The 21,791-nt window shown below is 34.7% G+C and overlaps 1 protein-coding gene across 2 annotated transcripts in view; it reads right to left on the bottom strand.

The window, feature by feature from the left end:
• Positions 1–4,924: 4,924 nt before the first annotated feature.
• The window catches only part of LOC128211271 (casein kinase I), a 29,359-nt gene continuing 12,492 nt past the window's right edge, over positions 4,925–21,791 (bottom strand). For both annotated transcript variants that reach the window (XM_052915872.1, XM_052915871.1), the window contains exons 6-9: positions 18,724–18,815; positions 15,806–15,880; positions 13,213–13,426; positions 4,925–8,365 (exon numbers count right to left, since the gene is read on the bottom strand). In XM_052915872.1, coding sequence (XP_052771832.1) covers positions 8,358–8,365; positions 13,213–13,426; positions 15,806–15,880; positions 18,724–18,815 — 389 coding nt within the window. In that variant the 3' untranslated portion in view covers positions 4,925–8,357. The remainder of the gene's footprint in view (positions 8,366–13,212; positions 13,427–15,805; positions 15,881–18,723; positions 18,816–21,791) is intronic.

Genomic DNA, 21,791 nt, shown 5'->3' with positions numbered 1-21,791 from the left:
TGTGAGGTTCAGTTAAACATAGTTTATGTCTCTTTGGTTGTGAGGTTCAGTTAAGCATAGTTTATGTCTCTTTGGTTGTGAGGTTCAGTTAAACATAGTTTATGTCTCTTTGGTTGTGAGGTTCAGTTAAGCATAGTTTATGTCTCTTGGTTGTGAGCTTCAGTTGAGCACAGTTTATGTCTCTTGGTTGTGAGGTTCAGTTAAGCAGTTTATGTCTCTTTGGTTGTGAGCTTCAGTTAAGCATAATTTATGTCTCTTTGGTTGTGAGGTTCAGATAAGCATAGTTTATGTCTCTTGGTTGTGAGGTTCAGTTAAGCATAGTTTATGTCTCTTGGTTGTGAGGTTCAGTTAAACATAGTTTATGTCTCTTTGGTTGTGAGGTTCAGTTAAGCATAGTTTATGTCTCTTTGGTTGTGAGGTTCAGTTAAACATAGTTTATGTCTCTTTGGTTGTGAGGTTCAGTTAAGCATAGTTTATGTCTCTTTGGTTGTGAGGTTCAGTTAAGCATAGTTTATGTCTCTTTGGTTGTGAGGTTCAGTTAAACATAGTTTATGTCTCTTTGGTTGTGAGGTTCAGTTAAACATAGTTTATGTCTCTTTGGTTGTGAGGTTTAGTTAAGCATAGTTTATGTCTCTTTGGTTGTGAGGTTCAGTTAAACATAGTTTATGTCTCTTTGGTTGTGAGGTTCAGTTAAGCATAGTTTATGTCTCTTTGGTTGTGAGGTTCAGTTAAGCATAGTTCATGTCTCTTGGTTGTGAGCTTCGGTTAAGCACAATTAATGTCCCCTTGGTTGTGAGCTTTAGTTAAGCATAGTTTATGTCTCTTTGGTTGTGAGGTTCAGTTAAACATAGTTTATGTCTCTTTGGTTGTGAGGTTCAGTTAAGCATAGTTTATGTCTCTTGGTTGTGAGCTTCAGTTGAGCACAGTTTATGTCTCTTGGTTGTGAGGTTCAGTTAAGCAGTTTATGTCTCTTTGGTTGTGAGCTTCAGTTAAGCATAATTTATGTCTCTTTGGTTGTGAGGTTCAGATAAGCATAGTTTATGTCTCTTGGTTGTGAGGTTCAGTTAAGCATAGTTTATGTCTCTTGGTTGTGAGGTTCAGTTAAGCATAGTTTATGTCTCTTGGTTGTGAGGTTCAGTTAAGCATAGTTTATGTCTCTTGGTTGTGAGGTTCAGTTAAGCATAGTTTATGTCTCTTGGTTGTGAGGTTCAGATAAGCATAATTTATGTCTCTTTGGTTGTGAGGTTCAGATAAGCATAGTTTATGTCTCTTGGTTGTGAGGTTCAGTTAAGCACAGTTTATGTCTCTTGGTTGTGAGGTTCAGTTAAGCATAGTTTATGTCTCTTGGTTGTGAGGTTCAGATAAGCATAATTTATGTCTCTTTGGTTGTGAGGTTCAGATAAGCATAGTTTATGTCTCTTGGTTGTGAGGTTCAGTTAAGCATAGTTTATGTCTCTTGGTTGTGAGGTTCAGATAAGCATAGTTTATGTCTCTTGGTTGTGAGGTTCAGTTAAGCATAGTTTATGTCTCTTGGTTGTGAGGTTCAGTTAAGCACAGTTTATGTCTCTTGGTTGTGAGCTTCAGTTAAGCATAGTTTATGTCTCTTTGGTTGTGAGCTTCAGTTAAGCATAGTTTATGTCTCTTGGTTGTGAGGTTCAGATAAGCATAGTTTATGTCTCTTTGGTTGTGAGCTTCAGTTAAGCATAGTTTATGTCTCTTGGTTGTGAGGTTCAGTTAAGCATAGTTTATGTCTCTTGGTTGTGAGGTTCAGTTAAGCACAGTTTATGTCTCTTGGTTGTGAGGTTCAGTTAAGCATAGTTTATGTCTCTTTAGTTGTGAGGTTCAGTTAAGCATAGTTTATGTCTCTTTGTTGTGAGCTTCAGTTAAGCATAGGTTATGTCTCTTGGTTGTGAGGTTCAGTTAAGCATAGTTTATGTCTCTTTGGTTGTGAGGTTCAGTTAAGCACAGTTTATGTCACTTGGTTGTGAGGCTCAGTTAAGCATAGTTTATGTCACTTGGTTGTGAGCTTCAGTTAAGCACAGTTTATGTCTCTTTGGTTGTGAGCTTCAGTTGAGCACAGTTTATGTCTCTTTGGTTGTGAGCTTCAGTTAAGCACAGTTTATGTCTCTTTGGTTGTGAGGTTCAGTTAAGCACAGTTTATGTCTCTTTGGTTGTGAGCTTCAGTTAAGCACAGTTTATGTCTCTTTGGTTGTGAGCTTCAGTTAAGCACAGTTTATGTCTCTTTGGTTGTGAGGTTCAGTTAAGCATAGTTTATGTCTCTTTGGTTGTAAGGTTCAGTTAAGCATAGTTCATGTCTCTTGGTTGTGAGCTTCAGTTAAGCATAGTTTATTTCTCTTTGGTTGTGAGGTTCAGTTAAGCATAGTTTATGTCTCTTTGGTTGTGAGGTTCAGTTAAGCATAGTTTATGTCTCTTGGTTGTGAGCTTCAGTTAAGCACAGTTTATGTCTCTTGGTTGTGAGGTTCAGTTAAGCATAGTTTATGTCTCTTGGTTGTGAGGTTCAGTTAAGCATAGTTTATGTCTCTTTGGTTGTGAGGCTCAGATAAGCATAGTTTATGTCTCTTTGGTTATGAGGTTCAGTTAAGCATAGTTTATGTCTCTTTGGTTGTGAGGCTCAGATAAGCATAGTTTATGTCTCTTTGGTTATGAGGTTCAGTTAAGCATAGTTCATGTCTCTTGGTTGTGAGCTTCGGTTAAGCATAGTTTATGTCTCTTGGTTGTGAGGTTCAGTTAAGCATAGTTTATGTCTCTTGGTTGTGAGGTTCAGTTAAGCATAGTTTATGTCTCTTGGTTGTGAGGTTCAGTTAAGCATAGTTTATGTCTCTTGGTTGTGAGGTTCAGTTAAGCATTGTTCATATCTCTTTGGTTGTGAGGTTCGGTTAAGCATAGTTTATGTCACTCGGTTGTGAGCTTCGGTTAAGTACAGTTTATGTCTCTTTGGTTGTGAGCTTCGGTTAAGCATAGTTTATGTCTCTTGGTTGTGAGGTTCAGATAAGCATAGTTTATGTCACTTGGTTGTGAGCTTGGGTTAAGCACAGTTTATGTCTCTTTGGTTGTGAGCTTTAGTTAATCATAGTTTATGTCTCTTTGGTTGTGAGCTTCGGTTAAGCACAATTAATGTCCCCTTGGTTGTGAGCTTCAGTTAAGCACAGTTTATGTTTTGGTTACGAGCTTCAGTTAAGCACAGTAAATGTCTCTTGGTTTTGAGCTTCGGTTAAGCACAGTTCATGTCTCTTTGGTTGTGAGTTTCAGTTAAGCACAGTTTATGTCTCTTTGGTTGTGAGCTTCGGTTAAGCACAGTTCATGTCTCTTGGTTGTGAGCTTTGGTTAAGCACATTTTATGTCCCTTTGGTTGTGAGCATCATTTAAGCACAGTTTATGTCTGTTTGGTAGTGAGCTTTGGTTAAGCACAGTTTATGTCTGTTTGGTAGTGAGCTTTGGTTAAGCACAGTTAATGTCTGTTTGGTAGTAAGCTTTGGTTAAGCACAGTTTATGTCTGTTTGGTAGTGAGCTTTGGTTAAGCACAGTTTATGTTTGTTTGGTAGTGAGCTTTGGTTAAGCACAGTTTATATCTGTTTGGTAGTGAGCTTTGGTTAAGCACAGTTTATGTCTGTATGGTAGTGAGCTTTAGTTAAGCACAGTTTATGTCTCTTTGGTTGTGAGCTTAAGTTAAGCACAGTTTATGTCTGTTTGGTAGTGAGCTTCGGTTAAGCACATTTTCCGTCCCTTTGGTTGTGAGTTTCAGTTAAGCACAGTTAATATCTCTTGGTTGTGAGCTTCGGTTAAGCACAGTTTATGTTTTGGTTATGAGCTTCGGTAAAGTACAGTTCATGTCTCTTGGTTGTGAGCTTCGGTTAAGCACAGTTTATGTCCCATGGTTGTGAGCTTTGGTTAAGCACAGTTTATGTCCCTTTGGTTGTGAGCTTGGGTTAAGCATAGTTCATGTCCCTTTGGTTGTGAGCTTTGGTTAAGCACATTTTCCGTCCCTTTGGTTGTGAGTTTCAGTTAAGCACAGTTAATATCTCTTGGTTGTGAGCTTCGGTTAAGCACAGTTTATGTTTTGGTTATGAGCTTCAGTTAAGTACAGTTTATGTCCCTTTGGTTGTGAGCTTCGGTTAAGCACAGTTTATGTCCCATGGTTGTGAGCTTTGGTTAAGCACAGTTTATGTCCCTTTGGTTGTGAGCTTGGGTTAAGCACAGTTCATGTCCCTTTGGTTGTGAGCTTCAGTTAAGCACAGTTTATGTCCCTTTGGCTGTGGGCTTCGGTTAAGCACAGTTAATGTCCCTTTGGTTGTGAGCTTCGTTTAGCACAGTTCATGTCCCTTTGGTTGTGAGCTTCGGTTAAGCACAGTTTATGTCCCTTTGGCTGTGAGCTTCGGTTAAGCATAGTTCATGTCTTCCGTTAAGCATAAGTTAGGTCTCTTGGTTGTAAGCTTCAGTAAAGAATAGTCTATGACTTTGTCTTTGGTTAAGCATAATTACGACCTCTTGTTTGTGAGCTTTAGTTAAGCATAGTTTATGTCCCTTTGGTTGTGAGTTTCGGTTAAGCATAGTTTATGTCTCTTTGGTTGTGAGTTTCGGTTAAGCATAGTTTATGTCTCTTTGGTTGTGAGTTTCGGTTAAGCATAGTTTATGTCTCTTTGGTTGTGAGTTTCGGTTAAGCACAGTTTATGTCCCTTTGGCTGTGGGCTTCGGTTAAGCACAGTTAATGTCCCTTTGGTTGTGAGCTTCGTTTAGCACAGTTCATGTCCCTTTGGTTGTGAGCTTTAGTTAAGCATAGTTTATGTCCCTTTGGTTGTGAGTTTCGGTTAAGCATAGTGAAAATCTCGATTAGGTGGTGAAAGTCTATCAAAAGAAGCTTTTAACCTAACTGCGTCTTTCATCAATAACAGAAGTAACATCTTGGTATCTTTAACATTTATTTTTTTCTTTTTGGTTTCTTTTCATATCAGACATTTTGGCAAATTTGCCCATAAAAATGTGTTCATAAAATATACTGACATCATTCACTGACAGGTACATTATCATGACAAACAACAGTTAATAGTCATTTATACCACTTATAGCCTAGCAGGTATCTACAAAATAACATTATAAATACACCAAAAGAAACCCTCCTTAAAACATGTGATTAAAACTCTCCACCTATCAAATTTTACTGTCGATGATACGAATATGATTGATATAATCTAAAATTATACATGCATACTTTTAGGGCTGTATTCAATATAATTCTTATCCTTGACCTTCGACATGCCTCAGTGATTCCATCTAGTGCATTGGCCAGTTATTTTTACAGTCTTATCAAAAGACTTGGATTCAAATCTTAAATCTGTCAGAATCGAAATTTAAAATGAAGGCAGAGAGGTTTGGGGCTAGTCCATAACAATTTGTTTTATTAAACCTCCCCCCCCTGGATCTGATCGTGTTTTGGCTCTTCCTAGTGTATCATCTACAGTAAAATTCAATACCTTACATAGGAGACATCATTTCTGGTCTCATCCTTATAACATCATGTAGTAACATCATTTTTTCCATGAAAAGTATATATACACAACAATAAATACTGCAAGTCATACAACTGTCAGTTTCAATAAAAGAAAAGGTGGAAAACCCCATTTCTAGAAGTCATTCACTGCACACACAAAACACAATACATTATAGAGGTTGCGAAATGCTGCTTAGGCCAAAACATAAAAGATTTTGTTTCAACTAACATCTCCAAAAACAAAAAGGGTTGGTAGAAATTAATATTTAAAAAAAATAATAATTTAGAATCGGGATTCTGTACCAAACAGACCCATATCTTGGTATATCACTATTGTAGAAAGATATAAATATAAAATTATCTAATTTTTACATGTTCACTCAAATAATGCACACATTTTTTAGGAAATAACCTAAAAAATCTACACTAAAGAGAGTGAAGGGTTGGGAGGAAAAAAATAGGGTCGGCGGATTGGTGGAAACAATTAAAAATTTTTACACCCAATACGTCTGTGTATAATGATAATCTTCCAAGTTATAAGAAATAACCGGTTTTATCTAATTAGCAGCTGGACACATATTCAAGCTTGCAACCCACTTCAACGAATGTGAGACTACAACTTCATAAACCCACAGATGCAGATGGTTTATCATACAAAGATACGTGCGGCTGATCAAATGCATTATTCTGCATTTATCATATGTTATATTTAGAAAATTGGAAAGGGTCGGCCGTGGGTATCTGACAATGAATTAATTTGAATAGCAAGCTGTTTACACGTCCACATACAGAGATCCCACAAGCGGTTTCTAAAACTAGACTTTAGTTTTAACGGCACGTGCAGCCTCATGTACACAAAAGCGTACAATTGAATTTCGCAACCTCACTATATTTGAAAACAGAAGAAAAGGTTTTTATTCACAAAGCACTATTAACAAAAGAATTGAAGACTAAAAGTCTGCCTTGGCATAATATTTTGTTCATTTAAGTTGTTCAAACATAAGTAATCGATGAACCATAACAAGCAAAAATAGGTCTGAGAGTTGATATGCTTAGGCAGGGTATGGCGTCATATTTTGGTGTGACTAAAAACAGACCTCCACAGCCCATGGTGGGATATTTTTAGGTCGGAGATACTTCCAGGGTTGTTTACGGTAAAAACAACATGATGCTAAAATCTGACATTTTCAAATTTGACTATAACGATCCATTTCTGCTTGCTGTGGTTCAAATAGAACTGCGATGATGTCATAATTGATGATGTCATAATCAATGTAAACAAGCAAACCTCAAAACTATGTTTCCATGACAACCATATAATGTTCTTAAATCTTGGTTTTCTACGAGGTTTGACCTATATTTAATGACTGAGAAATATCTTACGTTTAAGCCTAAGCCCAAGAATTCTATAATTGTTTTATGCATGATATTTTGATTAGGTCGGTGTCATGTATATACATTATTTTTGGGTGTAATGTGACTAACTTAAACACTCATTCATGTATCATGACTTTATTAAATAATTCTTTATACATGAACATCATGATTTTATTCAATACTTCTTAATGTATCATGGGTTCTTAAAAACAAGACATGTTTAAAAAATGAAAATGTGCAACAAAATGAATGAATAAAGCCATTAACAATCGTGAAAATAAATAAAAACAAATAAATTGTAACTAGCATCTAAACATACCACATCTTAGAGCTACATATTCAATTGAATTGCAGGAGAAGTTTCATATTTAATTTAAATTGTCTGATTTTTATAGGAAAAATGAAAACTAAAACAAACAGAAATATTTTACAGTAAACAAAAGAATCAAAACAACTACAAAAACATTAAGAAAATTTCAATTTATACAACAAAGATTTTGTCTAGTATAATAATGTCCTAACAGCTTTCAAAAAACAATAATTTACAGTATGACCATGACTTGTTTCCTCCTCACCTTTTCGTGGATGAGGCCACGGGCATGGCCCTTAAAATTATCAAAATAGTGACAAAATGCCTAAATTTGTGGATTTACCAAAGTATAAACAAAGAAACAAAACAAAGCCCCAATTAAGATCCATGGATTGAAAAGTACCTAAAAGGCCCGAGACTGCATTTAAACATATCTGTACTAGTTAACTTATTATGAGAGTTTATTTTTCAACGATTGTGATTTTTAAAAAAATTTTTTTGGTTAAGAGTATACTTTTTTGGATTGTGAAAAGTACCAAATAATTTCAGTTAAAAATGGTACATGTATACCTATAATTTCCTTTCATTTCTGAAATATTACAGTTTATCAATACCAAACATTTGTATTTTTCAACCAACAAAAACCGAAGTACATGTATCTTACACAAGCTTTTCAATAACTGGCAACAACAATTAACCTTTGAACGAAACTTATTTCACAAAAGCAAATGTAAAAGACAACTCAATTCTCTTTTACTAAAACATCATACAAAATTGGTTCCAATGTACCAATCATTCAATATGACAGCATTCTAAACTAAGTATTTGTTGGCAAAACTGAAATTATGGAGAGACATATTCAATAAAAATTGTATTCCAGTTATAATATATCTATAATATCGTAATATTTATGCCAAACTTGTAGTCATAATTTAAAAAAAATATTTTCTAACTTTCTAAAAAAAATCAACAAAAAATATTTGAAATACAAAAAAAACCTTTAATTAAAAACAACAACAACAAAAATCCAATTCTGTAACTTGAGTTGAGTTGAGTGGGGAAGAACGGTGGAGTGGGGGGGGGGGAGTGTGGTATCAATGTCAATCAATCACTCAAGGGTGATCACAGCTTGTAGAGAGATCCCTGAAGTTCTATTGTTCTGCATCATCGACCTGAAAATCATACAAAGTGGTGTAAACACTTTAATATATTTAAAATATAGAGTTTCCTTATTTTAGGATTAATTTTGAACTTTAGACACCCTGCTGAAACAAACGCCTAGGGTTCCATTTCAATAAAAAATCGTAAAGCTTAAGATCATAACTTTCTCTGAGTCACTCTGTTTTTGGCGTAACTGCGTTTTAATTAAACATTGTAAGGACATTTATAGCATAGAATCAACCCATAACTTTACAATGGCTCCGTCGGCACTCTTATGCAGCATATTAGGTCTACAAAAATATTATTGAAACAGGTCCGGGTTTGTAAAAAAATCTTGGTTTTTGTTATAATTATGTGTATATATACGGTACTAGGGCTTGAAAATACAGTATTTAGGATTGTTAATGAAAATCTTAGCCTTCACATTCAGCAATTTCAAGCGGTTTTAAGTACAATAGTTAAAAGATATCAAGTAAAATCTTACTGATTAAGAAGGAGCTAAGGAAACTCAGCAAGCAAGCCTCTATTAAACCATTAAGCCTCTTTTTCACCACTTAAAGCTGCACTCTCACAGATTGAACGTTTTTACAACTTTTTTTTTATTTTTTGTCTTGGAACGAGCAAATTTTTGCGAAAATCCATGGAAACCAGTTAAATAAGACAGCTGGCAAAAAAATTAGAGTGCAGATTTTTATTTCTCCCACCTCAGATAAGTAGATCCAATAATTTAACCATGCTAGATATTCTTATCTTGCCCACGGGCGAAGATAAAATGCCCGTATGGAACTTCTTGTTAACGGTCACCACATTATAATAACCTCCCTTATTGAAGACTGTCGTCAGTAGCATCAAGGAAATCTTGTCTTATGGTAATATTTAGAATGCTAATAAATTATTTCTCACTCAAATGTTCCCATAAAACAGTTTTCACGCACCATTCAAGAAATAATGCTTCATTCTCCTTAGAACTATTTAAAAAGACCGATTTGACTATTAACATTAACTGGATCACTGCGCGCGTATCCATGACAACCACGTGCTATCGCATATCCATACGCAATTATTTTCACTAAGCACAAAATAGTTCCAGCAAAAAATACATTTTTAATCAATTTTGTTTAACTGAGGTGGGAGTAAAAGCATCTACCATAGCCACTCGTGAAAGATAGTTTCATCCCGACCCTCCACCCTACGCTCGGGTCGGAATGAACCTATCTTACACTCTCGGCCATGGAAGATACTTATAATCTAAGTTCAAAAATTGATGTTTCATGCATTTTTCTTAAAACCGTTAGTTTAGGGCATAAAACATTCATTATCGCACGGAAATATGAAAATCTACGATTTGAATTTTTGTCATCAATCTTATATCATTGGTTTTCAGATATTTACGCAAAAATTTGCTCTTTCAAAGACAAAAAATAAAAAAGTTGTAAAAATGGTAAAACTGTGAGAGTGCAGCTTTAATGGCTCGATTGCTCAGAACTTTTCAACTTTTTTGGAGTTAACAACGTGATCAACGACATTGGTGTTAACTTTCAAATGGTGATCTGCAGTGTTTTCAACAAAATTTGAGACAAATGTTTCAGCTGAACTTGTTTTATTTGAATGTACTAACACATCATGAAATAGTTTGAGTTTAAAAGTTAACAATGATGTCGTTCATTATGTTGTTAACTTTAACTAAGTTTTGAAAAATCAGCCCATTAACTTTTAAATGACTTAGAATATTAAACATACACTTCCATTCTTTGGGTTTGCTTGTTTAAGGCGTATCAAATTATTATTGTAAACATCAAATAAAAATGAACAGAATGAACATGTTTTCATCTGATGTTAAACAAGAGTAAATACAAGTTTTTTCTATGTCTAGTTCAGTCAGTAATCTTTGGCCAAAACATAGGCTAATCTCTTTTAGATGTCTCAAGCAAATCCATTATCGACACCTAGTTACTAACAAAACAAATGATTTCAAATCCCTATTCAAATCATGTACATTAAATGTATTTAGAGAAGGGTTAATCTGTGATTAATGACCGCATTACTTATGTCAGACTTACTGGCAAGTTTCGTTTTTTCTTCTTGTTTCAATATGATATCAAGTGCTTCAGCAAACAGTTACAACCCCAGGGGCCGTTACAATAAAGGATTTGAGTTTTAACTTCAATTATCTTAAAGCTGTATAAACATAATAAATGGCAACATGTTGATTTTTTTATTTCGCCAACTTTGTGTTTTCATTGTTAATACTGGCTTAAGATCAATTCATTGAGATATGCAGCAAAATAATGAAACTATGACACTAAGATAATTTTACTTAACCATTTACTTAAATCAACGAAGATTGTTATTGAATTATGCACCTGGCTGTTTGCTTAACGGGAATGCTTAAATTAAATGCTTTATAAATTAAATCAATTAATCCAGAAATCTCAGTTCTGGACAGTATTAGGATTTAAGCAAGAGGGTTTTGAGAGGGTGCTGCACCATGTCTTTTTTTGGAAGCACCCTTCTGCCCTCATGGAGACCAGAATGTGCAATCTCCTGCCTTCAAAGAATTAGATACTTAAAATAATCAAATATTTATTATCTATTGATTTAAACATGAAAAATGATTATGAATTCAAACTTTACATATTTACATGTAGTAGATAAAACTTAACAAGATAATGTCCTGACTTTTGTCCCTCAACACCCTGTCCCTTTTTCTACAGCACCAGTGATCGAAATTAACACAAGCCCGCAAGCCCTGCACTGGTAAATTGTCTTTCCGGCTTGATAAAATTTTGAATTTTGTATAGCAGGGCTTGTTCAAAAACTTGATGCCGAGCAGTAGTATTCAGAATTCGGGCTTGTTTATCCAAAACTATAATTTCGATTACTGCAGCACCCTGTCTTTTTTAAAACCACGCTAAAAGCCTAAGTATATTTGTTTCACTTTAAGAATAAATTAAAGCAATAAATAGCAGGTTATATTAGGCCTCTTACATGCTTTTCATATCCTAATATCCTACCACCGGATATCAGAAACTGTCAACAAGATTGATTGCTCTGTTATCTAGTGTTATCAAGTTCAATTGAACCAAAACAATAAACATTCAAATGTTGATGACTTTCACTTCAATGTTGACAAAATTTGGCCACAATTATGTATTTTGTATCTATGTTACATAAAGCTAGTTTAGAGTATCTGACTTCGATGGTGTAATGGATATATGGTCTCCGACTGCGCAGCAGACCTAGATTATCAGGGTGCGAATCTTGCTGCCATGGGGAAAAAATCTTCTTCTTTTTTATTCATTATATTTATAAAATTAATTTCATGTCTTAAAGGCACTATTTTCTTATGTGACTATTTATATAAAGGTTAATTTCATGTTATAACTTATAAATCACATTGATAATTTGTTTTCCAAAGTTTTCTAATATATTTAATTACATCAAAACTGACTCTAATGGGCTTTTAAATGATCACCTTCAGTTTTTTTTTACAATCATGAATGTTCAGAAAAGCTTTATATTTGAATATATCAAAACAGCAGTTAATGGACCGCTGAAGGGAATATCTCAACTAGAAACATGTTTCTGCCTTACAAAAACTTCATTCTACTTTATCCCGCCATTTAAAACTGCAAAATTTAGTGGCAAGATGGAAGTCTTCAGTTTGACGAATCAACTTAATTTGCATCTAATTAATTTCAAGGCCAGTATTCAAAAATGATCTTATCCTTATCCTTAGACATGCCTCACTGATTCCATTCAGCCTATTGGTCAGCTAATTATACAGGCCAATCAAAACACTTAGTTTCTAATCTTAATTTTAAGTTCAATGTACGGGCTATTCCAGTAAAACATATAACCCACGGGGGGAAGGCAATTATTTGAATGGTATATGGGTGGGAGTCTTTTTTCGCTAATTAAGACCCCGAAAGGGTAAATTTGCTTCTGTGGGGGGGTGGTATTTTAAACTGCCTTCCCCCCAGGGGTTATATGTTAAATGGTATAGCCCTAAGTTGCTTTTTGAATAGGGCCCGCTGAATTATCAAACAACTCATAAAATACATGTATGGTCAATTTCTCACAAAAAGTTATATCTGTTTTGCACTAGCTTACTAATAGAACAAAATGAAGTGATACAACATAGTAACTGAAGTCTTAACTTTGAGTTTTAAAAAATACATTATTATCAATTTCCTTTGTGTCCTGTTTTTGAATCAGATATAAATACTGGAGGGAAAGCTACCAAATGGGCACAATTTGGCCGCAGAGTAATCGATGAACTATAAATGTATTTATTGATGTACCCCCAATTCCTGCAACCAATGGCAGAGCTTCAATAACTTTTAAGCTAATTTGCAAACCCAATGAATACCGTATGATTTCATTCTGAAGATGTTAAGTGTGAAATCTCAATCATGAAAATACCTAATATTTCATTGTATTCTGAGAAATCTTAAAATAAAATCTATTATACTAAGGATTGTCCTAGGCTGTTCACCAATCTGAAGCGCTATAACAAGTTCAAATCAGTAAGTTTGTGAATAAAAGGAAAAAATTAGAAAACAATTTCAATTTATTTTACAGCTTTAAAGATAAATAAAATATGACTCCTTATGACTTCTGTGAAAAAATACATTAAAATTAGTTGCCTATAAAGGTTTTTATTGCATATTGAAAGGTCAACGAACAGCAAGCTGGTGAAATCAGCACAATTCACCATTTTGGATCTATTCATCATAAGAAAGATCACCTGATTCATCGAATCAACTTGAAGTAGTTCTCATCCATTGATTTTAAAGTCTGCCATTGGCTAGAAATCTAGTGCAAGCACTTAACAGTGATTAAGTCATATCCATACCTGCGGTAGCTAGAGCCGTTGAGCCATGGGCAGCAGACGAGGCCCCCGCAGCCTTCTGTTTCAACATCGTCCAGTCGAACACATAGTCGTACTGGTAGTTGAGGGTACGGAACAGGATACGGAACAGCTGACGCAGATACATGTAGTCTGGCGCCTCCTCAAAACGAAGGCCCCGACAGTAGTTGAGGTACATCGCAAATTCCGCAGGGTAGCCCTATAAATAGAATTCAAATGTTAAAACTGAAATGTATACTAGTAGTTTTCAAAAGCTATTTGTAAGTTCACATTGTTTTGTACTGCAAATTTTCAGACCCATAAGAGGACATTTTCACTCATGTAGTGCCTTTTTGACATAAGCTTGATAGGTAGAAAGAAAATGTTTAATTCAAGATTGCTTATGAAGCCAGCTATACATGTAGCTGATTATGGATCACTCAACAGTCTGTTTCCCTAGGCCATATCTAATAACCAGCCTAAATTTTACTTAGCTTTTAGAGTAAAATCTCAGTGTTTCGATTGGACTGATAAAAATCATTTGGCCAATCGATTGAATGGAATCATACAGAAATTCTAAAGATAAATATATGTATATTGTTGAATAAAGCCCCAAATTCTACTCTGAAAATTAAGTTAAATCTAAGCCGGATATTGAATATGGCCCCTAAAAAAACAGAAATGAATAGAAAGAAACAAAAAATAAAATTCTGATTCAACAGAACATGGCAATATGTGGGGTTCGGACCAAAAACCCCTTAATTGAGAGGTCACTGTCACCGTCACCTATACCACATAGACCATTATAAGCTGTAATGGTTAGTTTTGTGGAATTGTCAAATCTGAAAGACACACTGTGGATCAATACGTCAAACTGTTCTTGTCCGAGTGTTTGGTTCTGAACAGTAAATATTTTTCATCATATGAAAACACAACAAACAAGCATACTATACGCGAAAACTTCAGAGATTTTTGTCATTCTCACAACTTTCAACACCAACCAGGCAACAAGCACAAGATATATCACAAATACTGTCACTGACAGAAGCATAATCAATATTCAGGTTTCGACAATAGCTTATCATTCCTTATAAATACAGAAAATTGACACAAGCATATTAAAATGCAATAAGGCACTAGATGCCCAGATTATTCTAAAAAAGCATGACATTGCGTGATACAAGTTATTGATTCAAGTAAACCCAGGTAGAACAAAATCACCTTCCTACTCAAATATTCAAATAAGTGTCATACATGTGAATGAATATACCAGTGCGAGGTATTATTAAAATATCACTGATTACTCTGTTTTGCTTCCAGTCAGTCAACAACAGAGGCACGTGTTTATTCCAAATGTGACTTAATTTCCTTATTTCTGAACATCGTGACAGCTAAAAGCCAATATGTAATCCCTCTTGATTTCTTTTGTCTGTGTAAAAAAACAGAACCGGTGTACTTTGTGACCAGGGATGAAGACAGACCAAAAATACCACTTCATTATATCTTGATTTTTTTGTTTGAATACGAGGGATTCAGGCTGATAGTAGACTGAAAGTTGAAGTGGTTTAGACCTCTGTTAAAATTGTTTCCAATGTCATTTATGTACTGGTACGTCTTAATGTCCATATATGAATGTATATATATAGAGAGAACAACAGCAAGAGCGAGAGCGAGAGAGAGGGGAGGGAGGGTGAGAGAGGGGAGGGAGGGCTGGAGGGAGGGAGAGAGAGAAAGAGAGAGGGCGGGAGGGAGGGAGAGAGAGAAAGAGAGAGGGGGGAGAGAGAGACATTTTAGTGTACGGTACTTCCTTCTATTTCTTATGGAAGCACCCTTCTGCGCTCATAATGACCAGAATGTGCACCCTACTGCCTTCATAGAATTAGATACTAAAAATTATCAAATATTTATTATCTTTTGATTTAAACATGAAAAATGCCAGTGTCATTTTTCAGTGCTTAAAACAAGTTTAGAACTGTATGATAGTCTGAAGTTGAAAGCTTTCTATCCTGATTTCAAGATTTACCCAGGACTTTATCACCCCTGCAAGAGTACATGTCTCTGGGCTTAAGATTACAAACTGTCTCAAGGCTATATTAAAGTCCAATCTGGTTTTAATGCGAATTTTTATGTTCTTTAAATTACTCTGTGTAAATAATAGTTAACTTTTTAAGTGGTTATAATTAATTATTTGAAATTTCCTAAGGATAAACTTGTATTTTGTAGGGCTAATACCCAAAGATACCATTACCTTCTTTATCTTATTGTAACATTGTAACTTGCTACCATTTTATTAAAATATTTTTTTATTTTACGTTTGTGCAGGAAGTTATGTTAACGAAATATGGCAAGTCACGATATTGAGCGAGATTGAGATCTTGTATAGTGGGAGATTCTGGAGAACCTGGAGAAAACCAATTTGACAGTCTGGGCGACCACAAACAAAACTCGCATGAGCATGGCCGGGAATCTAAACCCTGGTTGCCTTATTCAGAAGTGAGTGCGCTTACCTGACAACCATTTGCTTCCATTTCACATTAACATCACAATTGATCTATTTAATACCACCAACACCCTTCAAGGGAAAAGCAATATGACATACCTTACACAGTACTTCTACAGGGGTTGACATTTTCTTCTCACTGATTTTTTCATACTTTTGCTTTTTTGTTGCTGCCTGAAACGAAAATAAATACAGGAATACAAAGATGCCATTAAAGACTATGAAGTTTTGTTGCCACTTGTCACATCATAATTGAATACTGAATTTGGTCCACAACAACATGGCTGCTCCTGTAACTAAAATTCTGTTCATACACTACTGAAAAATCATAAATCATAGATTTCAATGTAACGGTTTAGGTAAGGAGGCCACATACAAACTGGAGTGTCAATTCCTTGGGCATATGAAGAAATCCATTTTTTTTCCGTTTTTTTATAAGGGTGTTTGTGGGTCCATCGAATCTACGGATATATGCAAATCCATTAACCAATCTCATTCTTGGACTTGCAGGACATAAGGATCACCGAAATATTCAGCCGGACAAATGCAAACTAAGCTGATTTCAGGTCCTTCAAACAGATTCCCTTTCTTATAGATTTAAAGGGAAATATTTCTATATATATCTTAGGGTGCCAAAATTCCATTATTTCAGACTAAAAATACCTGAAAAAAATGTACAATAAGTACCAAAATCCCCTAACTAAATATTTTTCAGTTCGGCGGAAGGGGTAAATGTCCTTAGTTACGCCCCAAAACTGTGTTCCCTTTAACTCAGTCTTTTAAACGGGTAGGGGATAAATAAATACTATTTCAGGATGCGATTGGAGCCAAATTTAGGCCCAGATCAGGGCCGAAAAAAAACCCCACTGCAATCTCAAAATGTTTATTTAATACAGATCCTGGAAATGAATTTAATAGAATTGGTGGGGTGTTCCTTTAATATCTTCATACATATCATTCTAAATGTCACGCAAAACAAAGAAAATATTGATCATGGAAATCCAGACTTCATCTCCTTGACTTCTCAAATAACACACAGCCTTGGTTATTCCTTTCTAAGAAAATCATCTGTTAAAAATAGGCCAGTCACATTCCAAGTGCATATGTCGATGATGTATTGGATCACATGCTGTTTACATCAAAACAAGTATGGTATATTATAAAAGAACAGTTTTGTTTATTATGGAGTCACTCCTTTGAATTAGCTGGACAAATGCTGCACTTATCAGATTTATAGATTGAAATCTATGCACAATTTTTAGATCATCTGGCAGGATGCCAATCTGTACTCTGCTATCCAATCAACAATCTGATTGGTCAGCACGTTACTTGTCATTCGAGAACAAGCTGGGATTTCCTATGACCTTTTCTATTTCTTAGGCAAATGCCTTAACCACTAGACCACAGAAATGTGTCAACATTAGGCCTTTTATTAATTTATTGAAGATTGTCTGTAACATTAATATTTTGAGGATGATGTGAGAATATACTGTAAATACTGGACAAGACTGGTCAGCTGAACTGGTCAAGCATCTGACTTGTAAGCAGTGGACACCAGGTGTGATCAACACACATGGAAGCAATTATCACACACACATGTTCAATACCGACTTAGTAAATACATGTATTTGATCTTGGACCTATGACATAAGCAGCATGGGACCATTACAATTAGGTATCTTAGCCGTTAACCATAATATGCTGCACGCTTTTTTCTGCCCATTTTGGAAAAAGACCCTAGACATTTTGGGAAAATTTATGTCGAGAAATATGCCATTTTGAGAAAGAAAACCACAGCTTTACATAAAAAAAATCAGTTTATAGGACAAGCGTTTCTGTCTCCTGCTGATGAGGAACTAATTAAAATATTAGTTTTTCTCCTTTTCAAAAGACTTGTAATATCAATCCTTGGGGTGTAATTATCTTTTATTGCAACAAAATCATGACAGATTATATTGTATACTGATCTCTGAATGTGATAAACAACTTTTCATCACATAATTCATTAGGATGTTGAATGAACCATTACATGTAAAAAGAATTTCATAAAAACAAAAAAACCCATATATTTTGCTAGGGGAATGGGTCCGATAGTTGACACATCTGAGAGACACCCGTTAAGTAACTGGCAGAATTAATTTGATAAATGTTCTTCAGATTTCTTTTATTGAAACGCAGTTTAAGCCCAAAAAGGAAATTTAAGATCTTAAGCCATAAGATTATTGAAATGGACACCTGTTCTGCAATAATTTTGCCAATCAGATCTGCATTATAACGGTACTTAGCGGTAAGCACTGGAGATTGTAAAAAATAAGGAAAATAATATTGATTGTGTTCTAGAACAAAATACAATTGCATAACATAACAATAGATGTACGCTTAACAATTTAATGAGAAATAACTGTGTACAGGAGCATTTTGAAAAGAGTTATCTTTAATATTTATAAAGAACGTATCTTCTTGCTTGGTGTCAGAGACTCACTATCTTATATATTTTTCTAAAGCATAAAGCCTCCGGTTATTATGCATTATAAGGGGTCAAAACAGGGAGACAAAGCGGGGTGAGATTTGTCGTCTGAAACATCAAACTTTGATATTAGCTTCAACGCTGTATTTACTAGCCAAGGCACGCACCCCTATTTTTCCAACTTTCTTTGCACCTCTCACTAAACCACATCTGAAGTGATTTTTATATTGATGAAATGTTTTAAGTTTGGGAGGGTTTATTTTTCATGACTTTACGCCAATCAGTCAGGTTGTGAATTAAAAATCAAGCGCTATTTTTTATTTTCCATCGCTTTCTTGTGGCTATATTAATGCCTCAAGAATTTCAGACCTCTCAAAACTGGTCAAATAAAATTTCAAAAAAGATTTTATGAAAATGAAGCAGTCTACTGAAAAAGTATACCATTATCAAAAATATACAATGGTTTACCTTCCATTCCTAATCAAGCCCGTCTTTGCCAATTTTTGTAACGATTATAAAAAAAAACAATGACAGAAGTTCAAGAACAAACCTTAAGCCCCTGCCATGGTAAAGTTCCTCTGTTGAAGTACATGAGGACGTATCCCAGAGATTCCATATCGTCTCGTCGACTTTGTTCAATGCCTGAAACAAACATAGGATAATATAACACAAGTCTGACACCCAGCAAACACTTTCTGGACTTTTCCATCTTCTTCAGCACAGGCCAAAATTTGACAATTTCATAATCGTAGATAATGCTCCAGCCAGGAATTGAAGAGAGCTGTGAGCTAGCTCAGAAAGGGCACTTTCGATGTGCACAGAATGAGCCTTAATGGGGCACTTGCAAGGGCCAATGTTCAGTTCACATTGTGTATGTGTTGTAACTACTATCAATAATAATAGTTTGTTATGAATACCTTAGCTGTCACCTTTTCTTTAAAATGTATATTTATTATTTTTACACTTATTTCTGAAAATTGACCATGTCAAACAGCAGGGCACAACAAAATGTAGAAAAACGGCAACAGGGTGCTGGAAAAGGGCAGGGGTGCCCCACCCTGCTATTTAGGCCTAGCTGAAGCATGGGTGGACATTGATATACATTTAATGTATTTTTATATCAAATTTCAGACTTGTTTTTCCTAAAGTTGTTAACGTACCAAAATTTCCCTATTTAAAGCTTTTACGCACTAAAATATCCCAGGCCTCTTCCCAATATTTGGTAAAAAGCTCCGACATTGTATGGGACTGACATCAAAAGTAGACTTTTTTAATAATAAACCCAAATTCTTGAACAACAATATTTGGCTCAAAAATTGTAACAAGCACTGCTTTGTTAAAACATACCACTTCAGGATGTGCACTACATGACTTTTTAGACCACTGATCACTTCCTGATGAACAAACAGTTAATAGATCTATGGTTTTCAAAAGGAAAAGGAATGAGTTAAAACTTATGACTCACAAGGGAGTAGTCTTGTAGATATTGAAATAAAGATTTAAACAAACCTGAATACCATAATTATGTTCATATTCAAGTTTTTAAACCAAGAGTATGTATAAGATTATAAACATAAAACAAAACTCGTGAGGTTTTAACAAGTCCAGACTTGCGTGAATATTTCAATCATTGAAGAATTCTGCAGTGCTTCAGTTCGCCTAAGTACCGGTAGTATAAATTAATCTGTCACATAGAAACTAAGTTAAAATTATTACTTTCTCTCATCCGTATAACGTCATAGAGTACAAAATAGAACAGGGCATTATGAGCAAGCTGCTTATGGGCGTTGACGATGTTGCACCATCATTGAATAGTCTTGATCAAAAGGAGACAGCTATTATTTCAGACTAAAAATAAACGCCATGGATAACAACCCTGAAGGATCCGCCTTTCAGCTTGTGTTCAAAAACGTGCCAACTGCGTATTCCTGTGTAACTGACAGTTGTACTTGAAAGATGAAATTAAGGTTTAAATTCATCTATATCTCTCGCTGTATTAATCTGTTGTTCACGCTTTCTTGACCCAATACAATCAGATTACTGATTACATGAGCTATTTTCACAATGACTTTTGTAATGCCTATCAGTTAAACAGTCAGAGGGGGCCTTATATTGTTTAACCGATTCTCCTAAATACGATCAACAGAAAGCAAATATTGATCATTAGGCCACTAAGAAATATTGTTTGCTTCATTTACTCAACCTCGGATTTTTTTTCAGTACATCGGGAATTATTTTATCATCCCTGACTAATCATTAACAAAAAAAGAACAATCTTGCATGCTTAAAATCTATTGTTTTGGAAAACGCCAGAGGCTCAATTGTTTTTGTTCCAGGGTTTTTAATGATGAATTCATCTCAACAGTGCAAATTACATTTTTTTTTTAATGGCCTTACTTAGATACATGTGTACATTGATCATTTGAAACACAATCCATAAAATGACAAATCTAGCCCGTTTAGATCATAGAGGGACATTGAACAGACACGATATTACCAATATGAACTATTGGAAAATGGGGTCATAGGGTTAAATTTGCATTAATATTACATTGAAATTTATAATCTTGAACTAACTGATGTATAATGGTTTATACACAATTATGAATTGAATGTTAATATGAGAAAACTCTGCTTTATTATTTTACCTTTGAATACAACAAACTGATACATATACACACTTATTAAAACTTTAAATAAAATTTGAATGCTTTGAGTCAATTGACGCTTTTTGCTTTTATTACAGTCATGAATTTTACTGATGGTGTCGATAAAAGTTTTTCTTGTGATTTTCAAGTGTATGTTAATTTATTTTGCAAGCAATTTCATCATATCGCTAAATGCCTGTATATGGTGAATTTAATACACTAGACAGTATTTATAAAGTATTAAAAATGGTTCATATATCAGAACAGTCCGTAACTGCTTTGTTTGTGTGTTTTTTTATGAATCACTGTATGCGAACAAACAAATACGATCTTCGCTCAAGGTATGGTACTTATAAGTAATCTTCTTAACCTTTCATTGATAAAAAACATAAGAGCCTTTGTTCAAACCCAGGATATGTGTAAACAATTTGATTCAAAAGAAGCTTTATAGTTTTATAGATCACTTGTATGGTATCTGTCGGTACGCAAATGTAACGTTAATCTGAAATATATCTACTTTTTTTATTATTAAATTTGTAGCAGGAAGCATTTATGGCGCACATTATAAAGGGTTGATGCTATAAAAACTTATTTTTTCAAAATTTAAATGCATTCGATCAAAATAAAAAAAGGCATATGAATAAGGTACAGATAAAAAATATTATCAAGAAATAAATGTGTTTTTTTATTTAATTACGTGGCCACAAATTTCCCAGTTAAATAAGTGCTAAAACATTGCTTATATTTTTGAAAATGTACATGCTACACCAAGGCTATGACAAACCCAAGGCTATGACTAACCTAAGGCCATATAGGGTTTTAGCCAGGTTTTAAAAAGGACAGGGTGCTGCAAAAGGGACAGGGTTCTAAGGAAGAAAGGGAGACCTGATAAGGGGAGCTGTTATGAACTTGAACATTATGAATTGCACCAAAAAAGTCATTCACCGATTTTGTGTTTAACTAGAACTGT

The sequence above is a fragment of the Mya arenaria genome, chromosome 12 (genome assembly GCF_026914265.1).
Source record: "Mya arenaria isolate MELC-2E11 chromosome 12, ASM2691426v1".
NCBI classification, from domain to species: Eukaryota; Metazoa; Mollusca; class Bivalvia; order Myida; family Myidae; genus Mya; species Mya arenaria.
Note: the sequence above shows the minus strand (reverse complement) of the source record. Positions and strands in the feature narration are given on the sequence as shown.